Source organism: Pipistrellus hanaki, assembly GCF_964339955.1.
Source record: "Pipistrellus hanaki genome assembly, chromosome: 6".
NCBI classification, from domain to species: Eukaryota; Metazoa; Chordata; class Mammalia; order Chiroptera; family Vespertilionidae; genus Pipistrellus; species Pipistrellus hanaki.
In genome coordinates, this window is record NC_140508.1 from 70,346,318 (window position 1) to 70,371,261 (window position 24,944).

General features: G+C 36.8%; 1 protein-coding gene across 1 annotated transcript in view; it reads right to left on the bottom strand.

The window, feature by feature from the left end:
- DCC (DCC netrin 1 receptor) overlaps positions 1-24,944 on the bottom strand; it is an 893,480-nt gene that overhangs the window by 220,295 nt on the left and 648,241 nt on the right. Inside the window, exon 10 of the mRNA XM_084888913.1 lies at positions 1,052-1,200. Coding sequence (XP_084745039.1) covers positions 1,052-1,200 — 149 coding nt within the window. The remainder of the gene's footprint in view (positions 1-1,051; positions 1,201-24,944) is intronic.

Genomic DNA, 24,944 nt, shown 5'->3' on the forward strand with positions numbered 1-24,944 from the left:
AAAAAAAACCTCTATCACACAGTTTATGGGGAAGCACGAAGAACACAGTAGGCTTGGAAACTTCACAATGACCTAAGATCTCGGCTGTCCCATGGTCATCTCTCTGTCTTTCCCATTTAACTACATACTTGCCGATACAATTTTTCCCACGTGAATTTGAGAATCTGGAAGTAAACATCCCAATAGTCATAAGCCCTATCCAGTTTGGCTCAGTGGATAGAGTGTCAGTCCGTGGACTGAAGGGTCCTGGGTTTGATTCCGGTCAGGGCACGTACCTTGGTTGTAGGTTCACCAGCCCTGGTCGTGTGTGTACAGGAGGCAACCAATCAATGTGTCTCTCTCACACCAATGTCTCTCTCTCTCTCTCTCTCTCTCTCTCTCTCTCTCTCTCTCTCTCTCTCTCTCCTTTTCCTTCTCTCTAAAAATCAATAGAAAAATAGCAATAGTCATATCAGTCACAAAGGAGAATTGCTGAGTCTCATGAGTCTCCCTAACACTGTCACTCTTACTTTATCTGAAATCCAATTGGCTTATTCTCAGATGTCTGTACTAACCACAGATAGGGGGAAATGTAAGAAAGAGACAGGTAGCCTTCTGGAGTAAAGTAGACTGAAAAAAAAAAGTGACAGGTGACAGTCTGATATGGAGAGAAGACAGACACACCATCAAATAGATAAGAATAAAAATAGCAACTTGGGTGATGACATTGACAATGAGATAAATCCTCCCTTAAGGAAAGGACTGAAGATACAAATGCTTCCTGGGACCAGATGGGTTAATACAAATGTGGTTTCACTGGCCTGGGCACTTACATACTCACACAAAACATTGGTATCCTTTCTGATTCATCTCATTACCCATTGGCCTCTCTCAGCACCAGAATTCAATTAAGTAGCTTAACATCTCAAGTAACAGGTACTTAAAAACTGATCAGCTGATTAATTAATATGCTGGACACTGGACTGGACATCAGTAGCTTACAAGTGCCTATTTCTCCAGCCCTAGAGCCAAACCAACAAGTGGCAGCAGTGGGACCCATTCCCTTGCCTACCTGTTCCTTCCCAGTAGACACCTCAGTGCAGAACAATCTGTAACCTTGAACTGGACCATTTGCATAGGCAGGGGGTTCCCAGGTAACAAGAATTGAGGTAGGTGAGGTAGATACAGCCTGCAGGTTTTCTACGGGCCCTGGAACTTGCACTGTGTACAAGAGAAATGAATTAGTACAAGAGGGTTCTCTTTCTCCAAACATTCAGAATTGCATATTTTACGGTTTGAGGAAATTATAGCAGCATGTAGTATCTTTAAAACCATACGAAATAAGAATAGAAAACCATAAAATACATGTAGTAACGTTTTAGAGTTATTTCTCATTTTCATATTCAGAAGAGGACTTATATTCATCTACATTTCTTATTTGATTTTACAGTTGAAGAAACTGGTCAAGGAGTATAAGTGACTAGGATAATAGGAGAAAAAGAGGGTTTTTAATAGAAATTCTTCAAGTGGAGAAAGTTCCACCGTGCCAGTGTGGCTTTGCCCATGTCTTGCTAATGACTGCGGAGGGGAAAGAGAAACTACCATGAAAATACTTAGACATCTTCGTTCCACTTATCATGCCAGTCAGCAGCACAGCTATGGATAATTGACCACACTCATTGTCTTTAGTCAGTGTTTGAAGGTCTTGCCCAATTCTGGGTCCTTTATATCAATTGCAGGATTTAATTTTCCATTTTACTTTCTAGTATTCCATTTACTCTCATAACTATTAATTCAATCAAGGGTAAGTAACTTTCACATCAGCATAATTAGACAGCACAAGTCTACATTTACTTAAGCATACACTGTGTCCAGATGTATTTTCAGATCGAGAAATTTTCAAATGTTAGAAAGCTAAGATGGTGGGTATGCGGAGTTTTATGTAAAATCCCTGGTTGGATCTGTGGTAGTACCCTGTTACCAAATCATATATTTTCAACAAAGTATATATTTATACCTAATAGAATTATTAAAGACTACCCATAGTTTAGCATAAGATCAGGTCTAGGTACAAAATGAGTTAAGAAAATCCTTCAGATTCCAGCGTTGCAAATGTTGAACTTGTGCCTAATTTTTTTTGTTTATGCAAATATACCTAAATATAACATGTATGGATTGTGAATGGTAAATGGAAAATAGCCATGCTATTACAATCTAAAATAAATAAAGTCTTAGCACTGCAAGTGTAATTATGTTAGCTTAGCATGCTGTGTATGTTTTTGGATACCACCTAGCTTTGGACAGCTGTACATTAAAGGTCCATATTACAGTTTTTATGAGTCTGAACTTCCATATCAAATTATCATATGGCTGACACATCTAATGATACCTTTCTTAGATCTGCCTGGCACCTATGTCTTAGGATCATTTTTCAGAATTTGTTCCATGAAACCCAACAACCTTAAGGCATTACTGCTCACACATTCATTTTGGGGAAATAAATATATTCATGTCAGAAACACACATTTTATGTCACTTTCACATATTTTCCCACCAGTTTTCAAATCTTGAGAACCATTATTACTGACAATAGCATTCTTTTCACCCTTACAAATGACTGTTAAGAACTTCTTCAAAACTTACTTAGAAATTATTTTAAACCTACAATTTTAACAATGAGAGTAATACAAAGAACACCCGCATTTCCTTTATCCAGATATACCCATGGTTAACACTGCTCTGTATATTTTATCATTATCTACCTCACTATTCATATATAGTCTTCCTCTCTCTATATATTTATAGATTATATTACCACCTATTAAATGTGTAGTAAGTGATAAATTCTACCTATAACCTATATAAATACATATTTTGAGGCTATTTATCTATTTTCTCTTGATAGAAAGAATATATATATATATATTTTTTTCTATTCAGATTAAGTTATACACATCTTAGCTCTTTACCCTGTAAATTTTAGTGCATATTTCTGAAGAGCTAATGTGTACATGAATAATATAGTTATTCAGTGCATTTCATATTCATTCAGTAGTTTTATCTAATCTTCATCTGTATTGCAATCATGCCAACTGACCCAACGTTGTTACTGATGTAGCATTTCTCTACCTTTTCCTCTGCTGGTCCCTTCAGTCTGCTTTACACTGGAACAGTTCCAGATTTTTTCTTTATCTTTAAGCCATGTTTGCAAACTATAGTCTTTTTTTTTAATTAATAGAATGTTTCTTCATGTTGAATTTAGGTTATACATTCCAGCTGGGGATGAAACATGAAGAGAAGTCTGTCCTTCTCAGGGCATCACCTCCAGAGACACAAGATCTCTCTCAGTCATTCAGATGTGAATGTTGGATATCTGGTCAAGGTGCTGTCAGGTTTCTCCATGGTGGAACTAACTGCCCAACCTGCACTCTCACCCGGACTCTGACCCATGCTCCACCATTTCAGCTAATAAGCAATCTGCTGGGAAATGACTACAGCAGGACCAGGTAAATATCATGTTCTTTAGCAGCTTCCCTTAGAGTCAGCATCTACTCATGGCTCTTGATGGAATCAGTATTTACCAGGGTGATTGCTTTTCTATTCAAGCACTTCTGAATTAGCAACTTGCCACTCAGCATTCGATTCTAAGCAAGAGCCGGTATTTTTCTCTATTGATGTATCTATTATTGTTATGCGGACATGGGTTCCTTATCATAGTCTACAATTTATTATTGTTCTTAATTGTGGGAAGCACAGGACTTGGCTGGAAAGTCTGTGAGGAGGATTCTCCGAAAGGTCAGGGACCTTGCCGGAGGCGGCAGCCCCTACCTTGACTTTTCCAAACAAGTCTGATCCCCTGGGTGTTTTGCTGGAATCTCTATGTTTAGTCTTTATACCCAGCCTGTGAGCATTTGCTTTCTCAAGGATGCTCACCCTGCTGATTGTGTCTTGAGGTTAATTTTAGTTCAAGCTGTTGTGACAATAAAAGGCTAAGGAGGCAGGCAATCGGGGCTGTTTTGGTTTCTAAAGCCAAACAAGCCCCTTAGCTTTCTCTTCACAGAAACATGTATCAGGTGAATCTATTCATCCGTTGCTCAGGGTCTGCTGGTCAGCACTGGCACTAAATAATTTGGGTGTTTGAATTATGCCAGATGTTGCCAGTGGGCCCCCTTTAATCTTCTGTCCTATGACATGCCCCATCCTTAACAGGAGCACTTCCTTTCTTCCTAGCATAATACATTATAAGTCCATCTTGATCCGGCCCCAGCCTGGAATCACATTTTTCCAAAGATTTTTGGTTCCTTTCTCAGGGAATGGTATCCAAGACAAATGTCAGGGTGTTAGATTGCTCATTGCAGTTCAGTTGTCCTTGCTTTTAATCCTTTCACCAATTAGGAAACATATGTGTGTGTATATACATACATACATACACAAATGCATACATGCATACATATACCAAAATATACCGATACATATCTTTCATGATTCTACAGAGACGCTGCCTATTTCAAGCCATTGAAATAGGTTCATTAGTGCATTCCCTGTTCTTCTTTATGCATCCTTTCTTCCACAAGTAGACCTCTAGATCCCAAACAGTTGCACTTAGAAAGACATTGTATGAGAGCACCCCATGCTGCTCTTCTTCCAGGAAGAGATCATTTCTCTGTGGAAAATCCCCTCTTCTACAAAGGGGCCTTCAGTAGACAATACTGAGCAACAGGGATTCTTGCCTTGTGTCAAAGCTTATAGTGATACAATTAGAATTAGATTATAACAAAGGAGGCATTTTGCTTCATGGGGAAAAACAAAGCAAAGCAAATTAAAAACTTTCCCACTGACATTTTCAACTGCATTTGCAAAGTACAATAGTTGAAACAACATTATGAAAAATTAAACATTTTGAATGCTTCTATAATTTGGATGCATGTGAGGGGTGCAGAGTTTTGGAAGCTCACAGACCATATCTGTGCAGCCCAGTGACAGGGAAAGTATTAACTGAATGAGTTCCTTCTCACTGTCCATTGGCTAAAATGAAAGCATACTGCTTACTACTAGCATGGCTCATTCTGGGAACAAAGACTAAGGCTTAAACATGGCCAAGTGCCAAGGTCCTAATGCCTTCTGTGTGATATAACACCTTCAAGGGAGGCTTCCCAGGGTAGAAGCTTTCCCAGGAGGACTAGGAGAGAAGTGAGTGTATGGGATGGGGGGGTGGGCCTGGATGTTTGAGGAGATTTTGCTGATTTGCTCCACTGGAGCACAAGGGGGTAATGGAAAACCATCCAAATTGATATGAATTTTTGAAGAACAAGCCACCTGATAATCTGGAAGAACAAGCTGAGAGGGTTGCCTGGCATGGTAGAGAGCTGGGGATGCATAGCCTGCTAAACTAGGACTATTTGGGGGCAGGGGGGCCAGACATGCCAACCTCACAATCACTTCCGTCAGGCCTCTGGGAAGAAGAGACCACAGGAACATCTGCAGCTCAAGAAGCAACTCACAAGAACAAATATGAGCCAGATTCCTCCCTGCTGAGCCCAGCCATGGCTGCTAGTGTCTTGGCTCTTGGTCCAGAGGATGATCAAAAACCTCCGCTTAGTTACCCAAATAATAAGAGTAATTCTCTTCTCCACAGGGATAGGCACAATGCTACTTATACAGACAGTATTTAATAGATGTGTGTCAAATGAACAGCTTTCCATATAGTTCACAAAGGTTACCGTAAATCATAAGCCTAAAATAAACTGTGTAGTCTAACTCATTTGATATGGTTTATTCAGCATTTTCACTGCAAGTGTTCAGAAAACAGTATTTCCTCAACACTGGTGAGATCTGAAGTTGGTATATATGCCTGTGTTTGTCCTGTGCATGGGGCCTGTGTGCTCTGCACACAGCGTAATTTCTTTATGGGCACATGTAGCTTAGTCACTGTTGGGAAAACATCAGGCAGTAAGTACTCTACTTTGGATTCAGTTCACACTGGTAGTACCTACTCTGATCACCTCTTAATCCACTGATTTAGTCTTCTCTCTGAATAGTCATTAGATACTATCAGGAAAAAAAAAAGTGTGCCTAGGTTTTTAGAATTTCAAGCAGTAAATATAGACATCTGAATTTAAAAAAGGGCATTCAGTTTAAGTATTTTCAAACAACTGTGTGTATTTTCACCAGTTTCCATCCACATGATAACATTCTATTTGCTGTTTCAATGTTTCCAATTATCTTTTTCTGAGTAAAGACTGCCTTTTACTACTAAATTATTTCCTACTTTAACTTTTTGTTATAAAATAAAATGAAAGCATAATAACCTATGCTGTTCTGAGTGAATATAAACAACAAGACATCAAAGAATCACCATCAAATCATATTTTTATCATCTATATAATTATTTATTTTATCCAGACCCAAATACTGCCTGTCTATGAGATATTCCTCCTCATAGCATTCATAGCTAGTACCAAGACTATTTTTTGCATAAACTATTAAATGCTTACTCTTCTTCACAATAGTGCTATAAATTCAAACTCATACATTTCCTAACACTTTTCCATTGATTTATAGCTTTAATGTAGGTTTGAAGTTAATATATTATGTTTTATGTTCATTGTGGAGATATGTTTGTGTATGTATATATACATGACTATACTTTCTTATTCAGATTCATATCATAAAGTATACTTAAGAATAACTTATATGGTTTTATATCTGATTTATTATATGCACATTAGAAAGAGAGAAAGAGAAAAAGGGAGACACAAAAATGTTCAACAATGGAAATTAAATGTGAAATCAATACAGTTAACAGCTTCTGCCTTCCATTTCATCACATCTTAGTATGTCAGTCAAGAAAGGTAATGGGCTTAACTACTCATCATTTCCAAGACGTCTTTAATAATCACCATGATCCCTTCCTTTGGACAATAATTTTGTGGCAAACTGCATCTAATTTCTCTCCATCTCTATTCAGGTTACCTATTTCTTCAAAGAATGGAAAGATTTCAGAATAGATGCATAATCCATGCAAGTAACTCATCAATCAATGTCAGCCTAACCAACCACCTTTTTAAATTTCAATATTGCGTTTCAGTAGAAAGTCATTATAATACCTGTACCTAAGAACAAATTAAATATGCCAAAGTAAATGAGATGTATTACATGTCACTATTTGCAAGGGGAACAGTACTTTCTGACTATATATAAATTTATAATATATCAGAGTATACTTTATAATGAGATCTTATTGCATATTAATCTCTAAAATGGCATATAAACATTAGCTGAATTTTTATTAAAGTAAGAGTTATCAGACATAGTCATACTGAAGATGTGTGTGTGTGTGTGTGTGTGTGTGTGAGAAGCTAGAGAAAGAGAATAACATTGTTTAAGCAGTTCTAATTGACTATGATTAGAGTCAGAAATATGGTTTCTTGTTCTTAATCTACTTATAGGAACCAGTCCTTAACATCAACGAGTCCATGGACCCCCTGAAATTGTATAAACGTTTTCTAGAATGTAATATGTGTATTTTTGGAGATGTAGGGTCCATATTTCCCATAGTTCTTCAAATGTTAGCTCTCTATGTATTGGATAATATATCTGATTTATTTTAGTTTTGAAAACTGGTGCTTATTATCAAATCACTTGTACTAATTGTAAATTACTTCATGATAGAAAATATGGTAATAATTTCACTTTAAAGAGATAGCTTTAACTTTTAATAAAATGCTCTTGGTTTAAAAACTGAAATGTATGTGAATATATTTTTATATTTTATTTTACAAATTATGGTCAAATATATCTGAATTCATCTGGTTTAAATCACTAGATATTTTGTTTTATAAGATGTTAGAGCTTCTGATTATTAAGAAATCACATAGCATATATTAATTAATACCCATTTTTCCTTTTTCTTGCTCTGTTTCTATTTCAATGTATATCTATCCATCTACCTTTCTTTTTTAAATATATTTTATTGATTTTTTTACAGAGAGGAAGGGAGAGAGATAGAGAGTTAGAAACATCGATGAGAGAGAAACATCGATCAGCTGCCTCCTGCACACCCCCTACTGGGGATGTGCCCACAACCAAGGTACATAACCTTGACCAGAATCGAATCCAGGACCTTTCAGTCCGCAGGTTGATGCTCTATCCACTGAGCCAAACCGGTTTCAGCACCATCTACCTTTCTGACTTTTCTTTACTGTAATGTGATATTTGTATAAATTAGACTAAAACCTAAATTATGATTTATCAAATATATAGTTCTAAAAAATATCTTGGGAGTTTAAATAATCCTTTTCAAATAAGAATGTGAACATAAGATTTTCATAGAAAAAGCTTTAGAAAGATCAAGATATGCCACTGTCTTCATAATAATGCATAAGGCTGATGTCTTTTCACCATTATGCTGATGTTTCTCAGCTGGAAGTCTGAAATGAAGACAAATGTTAGTGTCAGAGAATGTGTAGTTGAACATTTGAATATTTAAAGTCTTTTCTAAATGACTGTGCAGTATAATGTGTCCTACTGTTCCTAAATCATCAATTTAACAGTCACCAAATCCTTTGTTTTAAGAACTACTTTAGTATCAGTGCATTAAAAATATATATATATCTCATGGGTTGTCATTCAAATGACGACCTATAATCCAGAGGTCTTCAATTCAGACCAGAATTCTAAGGATGAGTCCATGTCCTTTTGCATTTGTTAACTTTAAAAAAAAAAAAAAAGGTTCTTGAGTCCACTTGAAAAAAACTAGATAGCCAGGGATATAAGTAATTATCTGTGGAGATCCAAGTAGATTTACACCAGGAAGCTCTCATACTTAAGCAGCAGCTTTCATTGCCACTGATCTCACTGAATCTGCATCAAATGTGAAGCATTGCTGAAACCATTTGCATTTATTGATAATAAAGTGCATGCTTTGATTGTCTCTTTGATTTTTTCATACTGTAGTTAACAGCTTTAATGATATTTCTATGAAATCTTTTTCTACTCTGTATGGGGAATGTAACATCAAAAGCCTGCAGGCAATGTAATTATTAACATAATGAAACCCCCTCTTGACTGAACTATAGGTTGTTAGGAAATATGACAGTAATTTGGCAAGAAGCACAAACTAAGGGTACGATTTCTATTACAAAACCACATAAATATGACAAGATTTGATAGGAGGAAGCAGTTATTGCCTAATAATTTTATTTTGGGTTTTAAGAGGTGCTATCTGCTAACTCACAATATAATCAACTGTGCCATTGTGTGCTTTTGTCTGCATAGATATACCTATAAATCTATACACATATATAAAATGTGTGAGATATACATGACCTAACTTGTATATTACTTATATAGACACATATCTGCATATATGCTCAGACATTGACTGATGGATATTTTTGACAGCATAGTAGGAAAAACTTTTAACAATTCTCTTTGAACAAATAGTATTGAAAGTAGTCTTCTTGTGATTCATCCTAGAACTTGAAGTAGTTTGAAAAAAAAAAAAGTGATTACAAGAATTGACTTCAAAATAAGGTCTTTTCCATGTGGTTCCTCAGATTTTTTCACTAACATAGCCAAGTAGTAATAGTCTTGGCAAAGCATGGAGAGTTCTTTTCATTGCACTTTAGGATACACAAGCACTGCCTAGAAATATAGAATGGGTAAAGTACAATTCTGACTGCATAGTTGAGGTCTCAAACCATCTAAACTGGAGACTTCTAAGTAATGACAAAAGCAATTGTTTTTATGATCTAGAAAAATTGCCTAAGAAATATCAAACAATGGAGCTAAAAACTTAAAGTTTCAGCCAAATGTGCTCAAGTTTCTATATTACTAAAGGCAGTTTGATATCATATAAACCTAATGAATGGTACTGACAGTTTTCCTTTTAAAAATTTTCTCCCTAGAATAGCTTGGGTTTGGCTACTTTCCATTATGTTTAAATTTTTAGATAAAAGTATACCGTAAGCTGATTTAAAAAAACAATGATCATCCTTTTCATATGTTTAGCATATAATGATATCTCCAGTACTACGAAATATTTTATTATGGCTGCCAGAGGGGAGGGGAATTGAGAGGTGGGCAAAATGGATAAAGCTGTGGTCGGCAAACTGCTGCTTGCGAGCCATATGCGGCTCTTTGGCCCCTTGAGTGTGCTCTTCCACAAAATACCATAGTCTGGGTGAGTCTATTTTGAAGAATTGTTAGAAGAAGTTTAAAAAATTTGGCTCTCCAAAGAAATTTCAATCGTTGTACTGTTGATGTTTGGCTCTGTTGACTAATGAGTTTGCCAATCACTGGGGTAAAGGGATCAAGAGGTACAAACTTTCAATTATAAAATAATTGTCATCAGGATGGAATATATAACATGGTGACTATATTAACACTGTTTTGCATATTTGAAAGTCACCAAGAAAGTTCATCTTAAAGGTTTTATCACAAGGAAAAGAAAAGTCTAAGTTTGTATGGTGACAGTTGGTAACTAGATTCACTGTGGTGGTCATTTTGTAGTGTATACATATATTGAAGCATTATGTTGAGAACCTGAAACTCAAATAATCTATATAACTATCATGGCTCAATAAAGATAGAGAATTTCAGGGTGGACAAAGGAAGGACAGATGAATTCAGGTGTGAAGAGAGAATCTAGTGAGTCAGGAAACATGGGTGTGCACGAGACTGATGGTTTAATGGCCTTGACATTAGCCTTTCTGGAACAGAACTTAAACAAGTTGGCAAATGGAGAGAAAAGCCAGTTTGGGGAAAGCTTCAGATGATAAAGTATTTAAGTAAAATGTTATTTGTACTTAAATACATTATCATCTGAAGTATTTAAAGGCACAATTAATATTACATTGGGGAAAAAACTCACAAGCATGGGATTATTAATTAATTTTCTTTTCTACTTTGTTCGCATTATCAAAAAACCAAATAATGTTCTACCAATTTTAGGGAAATGTGATGTGTGGATTTAAACACACACACACAAAATGTCTTCTCTAATAATAGTGTATCCTTAGGCCAAATTCCTTAAACACTCTGCGCATCATTTTTATTTACATAACAGGGCCATTCTAAGGACCATAGGAGGCTACATAGAAAGTAAAGTGTTCCAAGTAACGTGGTGGTTGATATTACTGTTTCCTGAACTCGAGCCCCTTACACTTTTCCGTAGTTGGGTTCCCTCATTACACAATGGAAGGACAGAATATTTGTGCTTCTTGGTTCTCAAGGTGGCTAGAAGAACAGGAGGAGGTGGTGCAGGTAAGAGGGAAATGGGAAGCACAGAATTCCGTACATGCGTAGGGCCTGGTCCTGACCTGGATTATGTTTACAAACCATAAATGGCCAACAGACTACCTGATAAAAGAGCCAGGATCTGCATGGTATGTCACAATACCAGATGTAAGTTAAGCCTTCTAATCTCCTCATAAATTCTCTGCAGGGTTAGTTTTGTTGTTATCCAGACCATACATTTAAGTTTCTTCCTATGGAAGAGCCTAAGCAGCAAATCCCAGGAAGGGGCAGGTCTCTCACGCACTTTGCACTTAATTTGAGACTTGTATATCCTTCAGGGTGGTCTTTCTGTACACAAAGATATCACTTCTCTGTGATATGCATCATAGAAACAGTCTTCAGCAAACTCAGCATTCCCCATGGTGATGATGTAACTTTATCCCAGCAACCTCTCTCAAGTGAGCTTGTATTATGTCCAGTGTGGGAAGAATCAATACATGATGTTTGTAGTTTTAATAGAGCAATAAAATGGCATGTGGCGACTGCTTTTATAAAAGAGTCCTGCAGAGGAGAAGAAAGCAGCGATCTCTTTCAGACAGTCAAGTGAGTAGGTTTGTCTACATAATGACAAAAAGATCCTGCCTTAAAAGATACCTTCTCTTTGGGAAAGAAAATTATCGTTTTTCTATTTCTAGGCTTCAAGGGATAAGAAACTGCCTTGGATAAACTGGCTTTTGTGGGGAGGGACTACAAGTTAAGGAAGAAATTTAGAACTCTATTCTTCAAGTCAGAGGTCTGGGCTACTCTGATGCAGGCAATACCAAGTGATGCCAACTAATAAAGCTTTGGAGACTGACACACCACAATCAGAGACCCTCGGTTCAAATCCAGAGCTGTCCTCGTGCAGGCTATGTGGCTGAGGGCAAGCTACTAAAAATCTCTAAGTTTACGTTTTTCTTATCTTAAAAATGGGATTAAGCCCTGACCGGTTTGGCTCAGTGGATAGAGTGTCAGCCTGCGGACTCAAGGGTCCCAGGTTCTATTCTGGTCAAAAGTATGTACCTTGGTTGCAGGCATATCCCCAGTAGGGGGTGTGCAGGAGGCAGCTGATCGATGTTTATCTCCCATTGATGTTTCCGGCTTTCTATTTCTCTCCCTCTCTGTAAAAAAAATTAATAAAATATATTTAAAAAATGGGGTTAATATCAGTATCTATCACATGGGTTTGTTGTGGAGATTAACCATAAATATTTGGCAAATGACATCTGGCACTATGTATATGCTCAGTACATATTAACTAATTTCTATTATACATGGTGCGAGGCCTTGTGAGAATTGACCAGGGAAGTGAGGAAGCCTCTCTTAAAATTTACAGTCTCCTGCAATTCATTTCTTTCATTTTCCACATACGGCCAGTGGCTTTTCAGGGACATCAGCTAGTCTCCAGATTTTGTGATCATCTATTTTTTCTCTTCCCACCTAACTTAGCTCCTCTAAACCCACATTTTGGTCTTAGTAGAAATAATTGCCCAAAGGCACAGAGAAGTCTATGTAAGGCACTTTTCGTCAGAGCATTGTGCATGGATGTTGAAGAATTATGCTCCCTTTTGCTCTTGATACCTGAAAAAGAGGCCGAGGACAAAACAAACAAACAAACAAACAAAACCCTTCTGTAGCAGTGACTGCAATAAAAATTTAAAAATTCAAGGAACAATGAACCTGGACATACATCTGACCTTGACAACACTGAAATTAATATTCGCTGTGCGATGCCACTGACATTTATCACCCAGAAGCACCTTTAACACCCTTACACATACATGCGCGCATGGGGAAGATTGATAATCTCATGGGGCAGAAAACCTAGCTGTCCTCTATCTCTCAGAAATATCTAAAAGGCTCCCCGGCTCTTGACTGAACCATCCTGAGGATTAAGTTTATTTTATTTTCAGTATTCAAAAGATAAGAAGTTTATTAACCACATGGAAGATTTAGGCTTGTTCAGAGATAGCAGAAGAAAGACAAATAGGCTTCAGCAGTTAATCAGCTCAGGGAAGTTGGACAATGACTTGAAGTAAATCTGAACACAGGGACACTGGTGTGCGGCTCTGCATCCAAGGAATCCTTTTGGGCCTTAACCCCATCGGTCCTACTTTTATTTTTATTTCTTAAAATATATTTTTATTGATTTTAGAGAAGAAGAAAAGCGGGGGGGGGGGGAGGAGAGAGACAGAGAGAGAGAGAGAGAGAGAGAGAGAGAGAGAGAGAGAGAGAGAGAGAGAGAGAGAGATCAATGATGGGAGAGAATCCTTGATCAGCTGCCTTCTGCATGTCCCCTACTGGGGACTAAGCCACACCAGGGCATGTGCCCTTGACTGGAATTGAACCTGAGACCCTTCAGTCTGCAGGCCGAAACTATCCATTGAGCCAAACCAGCTAGGACTGCTCTGCTTTTATTTTTATTGGTGCAATAAATTGTCAGACCAATAGGAAAAATGTATTTGGTGTTCAAAGGCTATTGGTATTGATGTTGGGTAAATCTACAATAAAATAAATTGTTAAATATAAATAGATGATTCAGGTAAATTTATCTACTTTATTTTATCAACTCTGAATCTGAATCTCAATATTTGATTGTCAATATCAATTTGATATCATATTAGCAACATCTGATATTTTTAATGTCTTCTTAACTGCCTTCTACTTGGGTATAAGACATAAGGATATAAATAAGGATAAATATTAGTGTGCGACATAACATTAATATGTACTTTAAAATTTCTAGTAGCAACAATAAAGAAGTAAAAATTAAATAAATTTAATTTTAATAGCATATATTTAACTAAATATACCTAAAATGTCATCTCTTCAAAACATAATCAATGTAAAAAAATTTAAATTAAATTTATGGGGTGACATTGGTTAATAAATTATGTGGATTTCAGATATACAATTCTAGAATCATAGTATATCAGCTGTATATTTTAGTGTATATTCACCACCCTAAGTCAGCCTCCTACCATCACCATTATTTGCCTTTTATCCCCTTGTACTTCCCCCATTCCTCCTTCCTTCTGGCAATCACCATACAATTGTCTGTGTCCATGAATCTTTTCTTTCTTTACTTATTTGTCAAGGTGATATTTTACACTTAGCCTTTCATATCCAGTGTAGATTTTACACTAACAGCATACCTCAATTTGGGCAAGCCATATTTCAAGTGCTCAATGCCAAACATTACATCTATAGGCAATGCTACCAGGATAATTCAAGAATTCTTCAATTAGAATATAGGAAAATTTAATATTTCTAAAGTGAATGTAATTCAAAATTACTATAAGAACATTAAATTATAAAGAAGAGACAGAACAAACCATATTCAAAGTGGTAAAATTAGCATAATCTAAAATAAGTAAGTGATATGTCAAATATATTGTTATATTGTTATTTGTGGTTAAATATTATATTAAATGATAAAAAAAAACACCCCACTAGAAGTAGCATCAATTTCCTCTGGGAGTCCTAACCACTTTTTAGAGGAGCTTAGACTGAACTATAAGTCAATTGGCCCCCCTGAAAAATGGAAGGAATAATTGTTATTAGGTAGTAGGAGAGGGCTTTGAATGAACACAGTGGACTGAGGTTAAGATCAATTATTTTATAACAAGGAGTTCAAGTTATGTGTCAGCATGTTCCTCAGCACAACCGTTAGCACAACTCACTCAGACTGGATAAAGCTCAATAACGTTGGGATTTTTTAAACCTTACACTGGTGTAGTTATACTTTCTTACCTAATAAATATTTTAACTTACACTAAAGGATTTTAACTTATTAAAGAATTGTTAAAAGGCAGTTAAATTTCAATTAATTATCTTTCCATTTCCCTGAAATAATCAAGGCTAACCTTAGTTTGAATATGCACACACACACACTTTGTCACACTTCAGCATTGTGGTAGAAATGTTATGCTGGGTTGAAATCCCCACTCTCACACTATTGTCTCCATCCCATTTAATTTTGTCACATCTCAGGTAGGAGTTGGGTTGAGCCATATTTCTTGCTCCCAGGATATTTGACAGGTGCCGGGGATTGCTATGGCTGAAGTTGAAAGAGTTTAAGGTGATGCCACACAATTACTCCTTCAGGTTGTAGCTGTTAAAATCAGAGTCAAGGTGTTGCCATCAATGTCCGGGAAGAAGTGATTATGGGGTTTTTATCAACCGAAGGTCAAATAGTAAAAATCAGAGCATGTGGTTGGTGTCAGTAAGAGCTCTCACTGGCAGCTTCTGCAAACTCTGTTATTCAGATGACTCCTTGGAGGGTCACCTGAGCAGTGTGCAGCCCTTAATATTCAGAAAGTGCTCCATCCCACTGCCTACAAGCCAGCATTAGAATTTCAACAAGAAAAAAGGTAGAAACATATCAAATATGATTTTTAAGGATGTTAGGGATGTTTCTTAATATGTCTCTGCTTGAGCAACAATTACTGAACTTATTTTAAAATGAAAAAGTTAGCTTCCTAATAAAAAGTAAATATTTATTTTTATCATTCTTTTTAAATTTTACAGTTTGCCTCCATATGATTACTTGCCTTCTTACTTTAACAATATGTCTGATTGATAGGGTAATATATGTACTAGTTTGAATAGTGTGCCCGCCTCCCCCCCCAAAAAAAAAAAAAAAGAAAATTCTATGTACCCAGAAAGATCTTTGCCTTTAATAAACTAAGATAAAGTCATATTGGATTAGCAATAAATCCCATATGATAGGTGTCCTTATTAAAACAGTGGATGAGACACATGAACAGCTCTGAACTAGAACACTAGACCTAGGTCTGGTGTTCCCACCCATGAACTAACCTATCCTCTGATTTGCCTTAATCTCTCTGAATTCCAAATTTATTTCTTTTAAAATTCAATAACTTGAATTAACAATCACAAAAGTATGTGTGGATTCAACATTATTTTTCAGATATCCTTTTGGCTTCTGAGTGTCCTGAGTTAATGGAGGATAGAAGACCACAAGATGGGGAAAGGGAAGTGAAAAGGGATGGTATGACTCCAAAGGCAAACTCTTCCTTAATTCTGCAGCCTTTGCTTAAGCCTGACCTAGGCTTCTGCCAGTAAAATCCTGATGCATCTCAGAGCCATAAAGCGATTCCTATTCTGGATCATCCCTGCCCAGTCATCCCATTGAATCCAGTCTCCTGTTGAATGAACACAGACCAAGTACATACTGGAGAATAAGCTGATTCTGAGCTAATACTTATCTTGGCACTGCCTTGCCCATTTTGGAATGGTTCACTGGAAAATCTTGGCAGCTGGAAGACTGGACTGCGGATCTGAGGCCTCCTTTCATCAATTCTTCTTTCTGTAGTGTTAGCCACATCACATTATATGTCATTGGCCTGTCACAGGCTTTCTAAGAAGGTCCCTCCTCTGTGATGAATACACCTTTGAGCGTCTTCTGTGCGTGGCACTGCACATATCCCTGCCTTGCATGCCTGAAGGGCATAGAGGGAACAGATGTTCTACAGTTTACAACATGGGAATTCAATTCACCCACGTTTTCCAACAACTGCTCAGTTTGACACTGTTAGAAGCTGAAAGGTGCATTGCATTGGCCATGACTTAGCAGTTTGTGGCATTTGCTTTTAGTTTTATATTCAAAATATTTAGTGAGCTCATTGTCTCACTAAATAAAACCTGAATCTATTTAATATTCTAATTCCGTGGTTGGCAAACTGCAGCTTGCGAGCCACATGTGGCTCTTTGGCCCCTTGAGTGTGGCTCTTCCACAAAATACCACGGCCTGGGTGAGTCTATTTTGAAGAAGTGGCATTAGAAGAAGTTTAAGTTTAAACAATTTGGCTCTCCAAAGAAATTTCAATCGTTGTACTGTTGATATTTGCCTCTGTTGACTAGTTTGCCAACCAGACCACTGCTCTAATCTAAAGTTAAAAAAAAAAAAAGGAATCATTTATTTATCACCCATAGCACTCCCCTCCCTCACCAGACATCCTCCTGGACAGCTCCTTACTCAGTGTCTGACCCAACAATGATCCCACAATTCACTCAGTTTCTGAGGCCTAAAATCAAGGAGTAAATATGACTCTTATCTTTTCTCCCATCCCACATCCAGCAGCAAGTCTTGTCCCCATTTTCCAAAGGTATACCAAATCCCACCAGTTCTCAACACCTCCACAAGTCCCACCAAAACTTGAGCGACTAACAACTATTGACTGAACCATATTTGCTTTCTCTGGAGTCTCCTTGCTTCCATTTGAGAAACGGAAACTGGATGATGCCCTTTCCCCCTTCCTGTGTAGATGCCACAGTGCGGAGAAATGAATCAATGTTCCTTAGCATGGGTTGAAGGTTTTTCACAGCCGGGCCCTGCTGCCTGCTCACTCATGTTTCTATTCTTCCTCCTTCCCCATCTCCTGGGTCTTGGCTCTTGCTATTTGTTCTGCCTGAAATGTCTCTGTCCACGATCTTTGTGGCATGCCTCCAAAATTCACTCAGAGATTCCCTTAAATGCCCCTCCTTCATAAAGACTTTCCTGATTTTCCCTTGTACAATCACCTCTATCCTCCTCATTCTATATCCCCTTAAGCTGCTATATTCTTCTGCATCATTTATTTCTGTTTACTGTGTACCTTTCTATCACTAGAATATAAACCCCTTGAGGATAAATACTTTGTCTTTATTTATTGCTAGGTTCACAGTGCTGAGATATACAGGATAGTCCATTGGGGAAACAAGGAATATTTGTTGAATGAATGAATCAAGATAAGGTTCAAAATTTGGAAAGTGAAAGGTGAACTTATGCAGACTAACATATTGACCAATGTGGTGAATTAGCCAAAGTAGGCTTTCTGCTCTTAGAAATCTTAAATGAAATCTTAAAGTAGAAATAGAAGAGCCTTATGAAATAGCCTAAAGAAGAAGTAAATTTCAAACACATGAAATGAACAAATTACCTGCAATGTTAAGGAACAACACATTGCATGAGAAATAATTAGAATCCAGCAATAAAGGAATGAGCAGTTACAGGAGCTAGCATTTATTGAGGGCTGATGATGTACCAGAGAATACACTAAATATTTTATAGTAATTACCTCAGCTAATCATCAGAATAAACAGTTGAGAGTGTACTGTTGTGTCCCATCACACAGATTTTCTCTTAGGCTTTACAACATCCCTGAAAGATAGCTCCATTTTACACAGGACAACACTGTGATTTAGCAAAGCCAAATTACCCCAGCTAGTAGGTAAGTGAAAGAGGCAGAATTCAAATGCAGCCTGGCTTCTGAGTCATTCTTAATCCCCTTTTATTCTTATTTGGAAGATCTGGAACACTGATTATGAGGGTAAGTAAGATGGTAAGGGACAGGTCACTTGCACTGACCATGTCACCATATTCTACAAGTTCCACCATTTGGCATATAGTTGATAAAACCCTATTATCATTTCCTCTCAGACATTGATGGCAACCTCTGGACTCAGATTTCAAGAATTATGATCTGAAGTAGTAATTGTGCATTACCAACTTAAAATCTTTCCATTTCATATCAACCCAGGGCAATACCCTGGACCTGTCAAGTGTCCTATAATCTGAAATTGTGACCCAACTCAACTGCTTTATTAGATGTGATCTGTTTTTCCCAAGGTGGGAAGATTGGGTTGAGAGAGAGAGAAGAGTTTTCATAGAACAGGGAACATTATGCATTTATCTCCCTAGGTATCTTCCTACTAAACAGACATGATACCTTTATTAAAACAATATAATGATGCAGGAACATTGAAGTTAGAGGACAATAATTAAAGTCACATTTTTGTCCTTTTGGTGGCACATGAGATTTACTGTATGTTACAGCCTACAGAATATAATCTGCAGTTAAAAGAATCCATAAGATAACAACATGAGTTTTACTTAATTTTTGTTGGGTATTACATTAGGTTAGTCAACTATACATTTCTTGATGTGATAGTTTAAATAATACACTACCATATTTCATAGTAAAACACAAAACATAAAATTGTAGTATCCTGTTTCATACCAAAACATATAACAACCCTGTACTCCTAACTTTAGGTTAAAATAATAGAAAATCAATTTGACTCCACAGTATGATTCAGAACAATTTATCTTCCCGATATATTTTCATCAAACATTTCATTGCTAATTTCTTTGACATTATCCTGTCCATCTTATTTTACTGTCTTTCTCCAACAGCTTATAGAAGTCTTGACACTTAGAAGGTGTTCGTAAATGCCTACGGGTTGTTGCATAGGTGAAAAAGGGTTCTCATGATGAGAGACTGCATAAATAAATATGTGATCAAAATGCCCTAGTCCAGGTGTCAGCAACCTACGGCTCCATAGCCGCATGCGGCTCTTTTGAAGCTTTACCACGGCTCCGACAACTTTCAAGCCTGTGTGAAAATGAAGGTAACGTCTTACAGCCCTGATGTGCTGACACTGTGCACTGAGGTTCAGGAGCAAAAATCCCATTAACCAGGTAAATTAAATATTTTAATTAGCTATTAATTTGCAAAAATATATTTTACATTGTTAAGTGAAAAAGTCCTTTTTTTCTTCAGATTGACAGCTAACTGCATGATCCGGTATATAGCATTAAGGTAAGAAACAATATATGCAGTGTTATATTTGTTTTAAATGTCGCAATGGTTTTGCGGCTCCCAGGTGTTTTTTTTTTCCTTCGGAAACGAGTCCAAGTGGCTCTTTATGTCTTAAAGGTTGCAGACCCCTGCCCTAGTCTCTTCCTGTCTTTATTCATTAGTCACCTTCACCAGCTTCCCGTAAAATCAGATGTAACTGAGAGAGTGCCTCAGGAAGGCTCAGCTCAGCTCAACTGTTTTGTCAGCTGAGAAGAGTTTGACTCGGTTGCCTCAACTGGATGGTAATATCCCTGAAGATGCTCAAGCTCTCTTTTGCTCTAATTCAGTTTAGCAAGCAACCTACTTTCATTTTTATAGGGTATAATCAAAGTAGGCATTTAAGCCCCAAACAAAACTACTTTGAGTACCTCTATATCCCTGGCTAGCGAGCCATATTTCCTGAAAACTTCCCATTATTATGACACTTGCATGTCCTCTTTCTTTGCACTACCTGTTATCAGTGAGAAATAGTTTTTTCCTTTCTTTTAAAAATTTATTGGGGTGACATTGGTTAATGAAATAACACAGGTTTCAAGTGCATTAGCTTTTTTTTACTTCCTCTTTCTCATCAGGCATACAGCTGCTCTGGATGTTTGGTGATACCACCAGAAGAAGCCTGGATTATGCTCGGTGCTCAAAAGAAAGGAGAACAACAGTGAGAGAGTAGAAATGGAGGGAAACTGCACTTAGAGATTTCACTACTTAACTCAAGCAACACCTGATCTTTATCTCTCATCTTCATGATTTGAAAGATCCTTTTTTTTTAACTTGAAAAATATTTAAGAAACTTTAACTAACCAGAGGATATGTTCAGATCCAGATTGTCTGATCTTTTTTAAAATAAATATTTTATATTAATTCAATGAATAACACACTTTTCAATATTCTCAGGGGACTCATCTGTTAAATATATTTTAGTGAGTTCTACTTAGAGTAATTTCCTGGAGAGTCAGCCCATTATTTGGCTTGTTTTATTCCCTCCTTTACTAGTATGGTTTCTGGATCACTTCTGTCCAATAGGACTTTCTCCAATGATGGACCCCTTGTCTGAGTTGTACAATATGATAGGTAAGAGTCATATATGAACGTCTGAAATGTGGCTAATAAGACCAAAGAATTGAAATTTTAGTTTCTACCTATTTAAATTTTAAGTGCTATTTAACAGTTGAAATGCCTCTGCTATGCTTGAGGAATTAAATTTTAAATGTAATTTTATTTCTGCACACTTAAATTTAAATAGATAAATGTGGCTTGTTAGACCAAAACTTAGGTGGAATGTCCATGCTTATCTTTGTTTCTTTCTACTATTAACCTAAAGCCATGTACCAACCAGCTGGACCTTTGTTGATTGGTTCACGGTCAACTTTGCCACCATAGTCACCCCAAATATTCATTCAAAACTCCAGGCAGTGCAGTTAATAACTGGAAATCAGCTCAAGTGATTAAAAAATGAGCTGGACAAAACTTTAACTTACTTGATTTGCTTAATTTATAGAATCATGATGAAATAAGTATAAATAATATTTAGTATCTCTGCCACACATTAAGTACAGATCAGATTCTCCCTGCATCTTCTATTCACAAAAAGGCAATGTTGTGATACATTTTATGGGACAGAGTGTTTTCTGATCACAAAACTTCCACATGTAGGTAGGGATATAAAGATGTGCACTCGGTAAAATTAGAAAACAATGCAGTCTATCAAGACCTGCTAAATTATAGGGAGGAGATAATTAGGGCCAAAGTAATGAACATATATAAGTGGCTTATTGTATATGAATCAATCCAGTCCAAACTGTCAATAGGTATTATGTTAGCCTTTTCACCTTGGTGATTAGCATGCTGAGTCACCACTGTGTTTGCAGGAGCAGGTCAGTTGGCATCCTGGTTAGGGGCAGGGGACTTCTACTGAGTGCCTAGTGGCAGCTAAGACTCAGGGGCTTCCTATTTCATCCCATCTCATGTCCACTTCCTGGGAGGAAGAGGAGTAAAATCACATCTCCAATTTGAATTTGAGAAAACTGGGGCCTCCAGGATTAATAAACTTGCCCTAAGATACAAGGAGTACATTTTGGAGACATAATATTCAAAGGTGTCTTAGTTCCCTCCATAACCACATCACATGAGAGCCCTGTTAGCATTGGAAAAAAATAATCCAGGGCAGGAGGAGCAAAGTAAACATGTCTATTCCTCCAGCTACTATATTCTAAAGCCATTTGACTTAGGGGTGGCTTTCACGCATCTTTTCAGTGTAAAGAATAGAATGGACTAAGAATATTACTTACAACTCAGAAATAGAAAAAGGTTTTGTGGATAATTGGGTTGTGGCCTAGCAAATAGGCTTCCCATTCTAACTCAAGCCTCCAGCCAGTATGAGGCCCATTTTTACATCGTTCGTGATAACACTGCCATAACAGTATCTTAAAGAACCCCGCATAATAATTCAAAAATTCTCCACATGTGGTGTGAAAAGATTAGACAAGTCTTAAGCAGGCAGGGACTTAAATCCTGCTGATAATACACTGGAGAAATTATAATGCCATAAAGGCAGGGGAGGTAGCAAGGGTTTAGCAAAAGGAAGATAGAATCAGGGGACACAAACCTTTCTATAAATCAAGCCGTTCTATTCTGGGTGATTATTTCATAAACTGGGTCTTGGGCTGTTGATCTCTTTAAATGATTATTACAAAATGCATGCGCTTTTGGAAAGAGTTACTGGCTGATTTGTATTTCAGACATATTTTCCATCAGTATTTATTTATTGAGAATATGGTTTTCATAATAGAGTTGATACTTTCAAATAATATGGAAAACTTGAATTCAATTTGTATAAAAGCTATGCAATTTTAACGTACAATTACTACATCATATTGGGAAAAACAGTGATAAAAGGAGCCACCAAATGCATACCCAGACGAGAGCCATTTTCAAAAGATAAGATCATTTTGTCAGGGAGAGAAATAATGATGGAAATGTGCCCCCATCTTCTTGCCTCTAAATTCTGTTATTCTAGCTAAATAACAAAATCAGCCTTTGCACTTCTTCTAAAAACACAGAAAGAAGTTGAGAGACTTCTAGAGAGAGGGGGAAGGGAATATAAAGAAAGGAGGAGGGAGAGGAGAGGGAGATGGCAGAGAAGAAAAAGGGAGAAGAAGAAAAGGAAGGGGCCAATAGGAAATAAACACTGAGTCTCTACAATGTTCCATCTCCATCAGCAATTGGTGCAGGATTGAGCATGCTTGGAGAAAATGAAGTGTTCTTTATGCTAGAAATATTTTTAAATCACCAACATGGCACTTTGTGCTAACAATAGAAGATAAAATACACACAAAATACCTATTAATCATAACCATATAATTTATTTATCCTAACGTCTGTAATAAGACAGCAAGAGAGCTGCACAGTACTCTTACTCCACATGAATTGAAGGAGTTGGCTAACTGTTTTCGAAGGTGTAAAGGATATTCTAATGTACTGTTTTGGCAGGATTGTTCCTATCCACCTGTTTACTCAGCAAGAGAAGAATTTTCCAATGGCAATTCTCACTGAAGTAGAATCAGGTCACCTGCAAATGAACAATGGCTGCAAAGGAGAAAATTCTTACTCCATCCACAGTGGTACAGAGATGATTTAATAACACAATGCTGGGGTGAAAGGCCAAAATTTAGTGAGCATTCTAAGGCCATTATCACTGTGCTTAATGAAAAAAATTCAAGGCCCCTTCATGCTTCTAAGGCAGGATTCTCTATTTTCATTTTTCTGGAGGAAAGATAACTTACATAAGACAACACTACCCATGAGCCCCGCATTTTATGCAGCCAGGCATGTAGTTTCTATTTTGTGCCTGATAATCGTTTATGCTAATGTTTAAGCAAAGTAAATGCTGACAGAGACCAGCGCCCAGTGGAGTCCTCTGCACAGATCTTCACACAGCATTTTAAATGAGGAGGGATGGATGATATACCACGACTGAGTCAGCTGTCTTTGTAATAAAGTGATTATTAGAGGAAGTGGGCATGATATGATTTAAGCATAAAAAGGGAATTAGATACTATGCCTCAGCCATCACAGGTAATGGGCCCACAGCTCTTCTATGCCTCAGTTGGTAATATTTCGTTGAACATCTTCTTACAAGTTTCCTTACTTTAGTGGTCTGGTTATTGTTACATATTTAGAATATCTGCTTCCCCAAGAAGCTGCTGATATCCAGTAGTGCTGTTGCTTCATTACCTACATATGTGTGTGTGTTTGAATGTGCCTCAGGCAGCATGGGACAGTATTAGGAACATACTAGATGTTCATTAATGTAATTATAATGATTTATGTCATTGTTTTTCTTTTATAAAGCTAATTATTTGTGATACAAATAATTACTGACTGATTTTTTTCTTAAATTAAGAATACAAAAATGGCAGAAAATATTGTATCTTGAGTAATTTTTTAAAATAAAATAAAGCATTAAAATTAGTCACTGCCAAAACAGAAAATACTTTCTTGTCATGGAAATTTGGCATAAAAAGTGAGTTTAAAACAAACAAAAAACACTGCTGTTAACTGATCTCCTAATCTAGATACTTAGAAACTGGTGTGTATAGAAGAAAAAATAATGTTACTCAGTATTAAAAAGCGAAGCTGACTACCTAGGATTTTTATCAGAAATGTATTAATGGCCAGTCAGCTCTGAAAAGTATGCTAAAACAATTCTAGGCATAACATCTGGATTAGGAAGTAAAGAATTCAGAGAAACTGGGTCTTTTGAAAATGAACATGCTTTTAAGTTCTACCACTAGAAAACTAGACACAATTTTTCTTTAGAGAATTTTTGATGGGTTTTTTAAACAGTCTCTCTGCAGACAACACAGCACATACCATTTTTGAAAATGTGTATTTTGACCTAATTCTTTTTATTTAACTTTATAGATTAAAAATAGCAAATATTTATAAAAGTTAATGATTCCATATAGCATATGATTTATGAAGAGTAAGTCAAAGAAATTGATGACACAAATAGTATGTTACCAGAGACATCTTGAAGTAGAAATT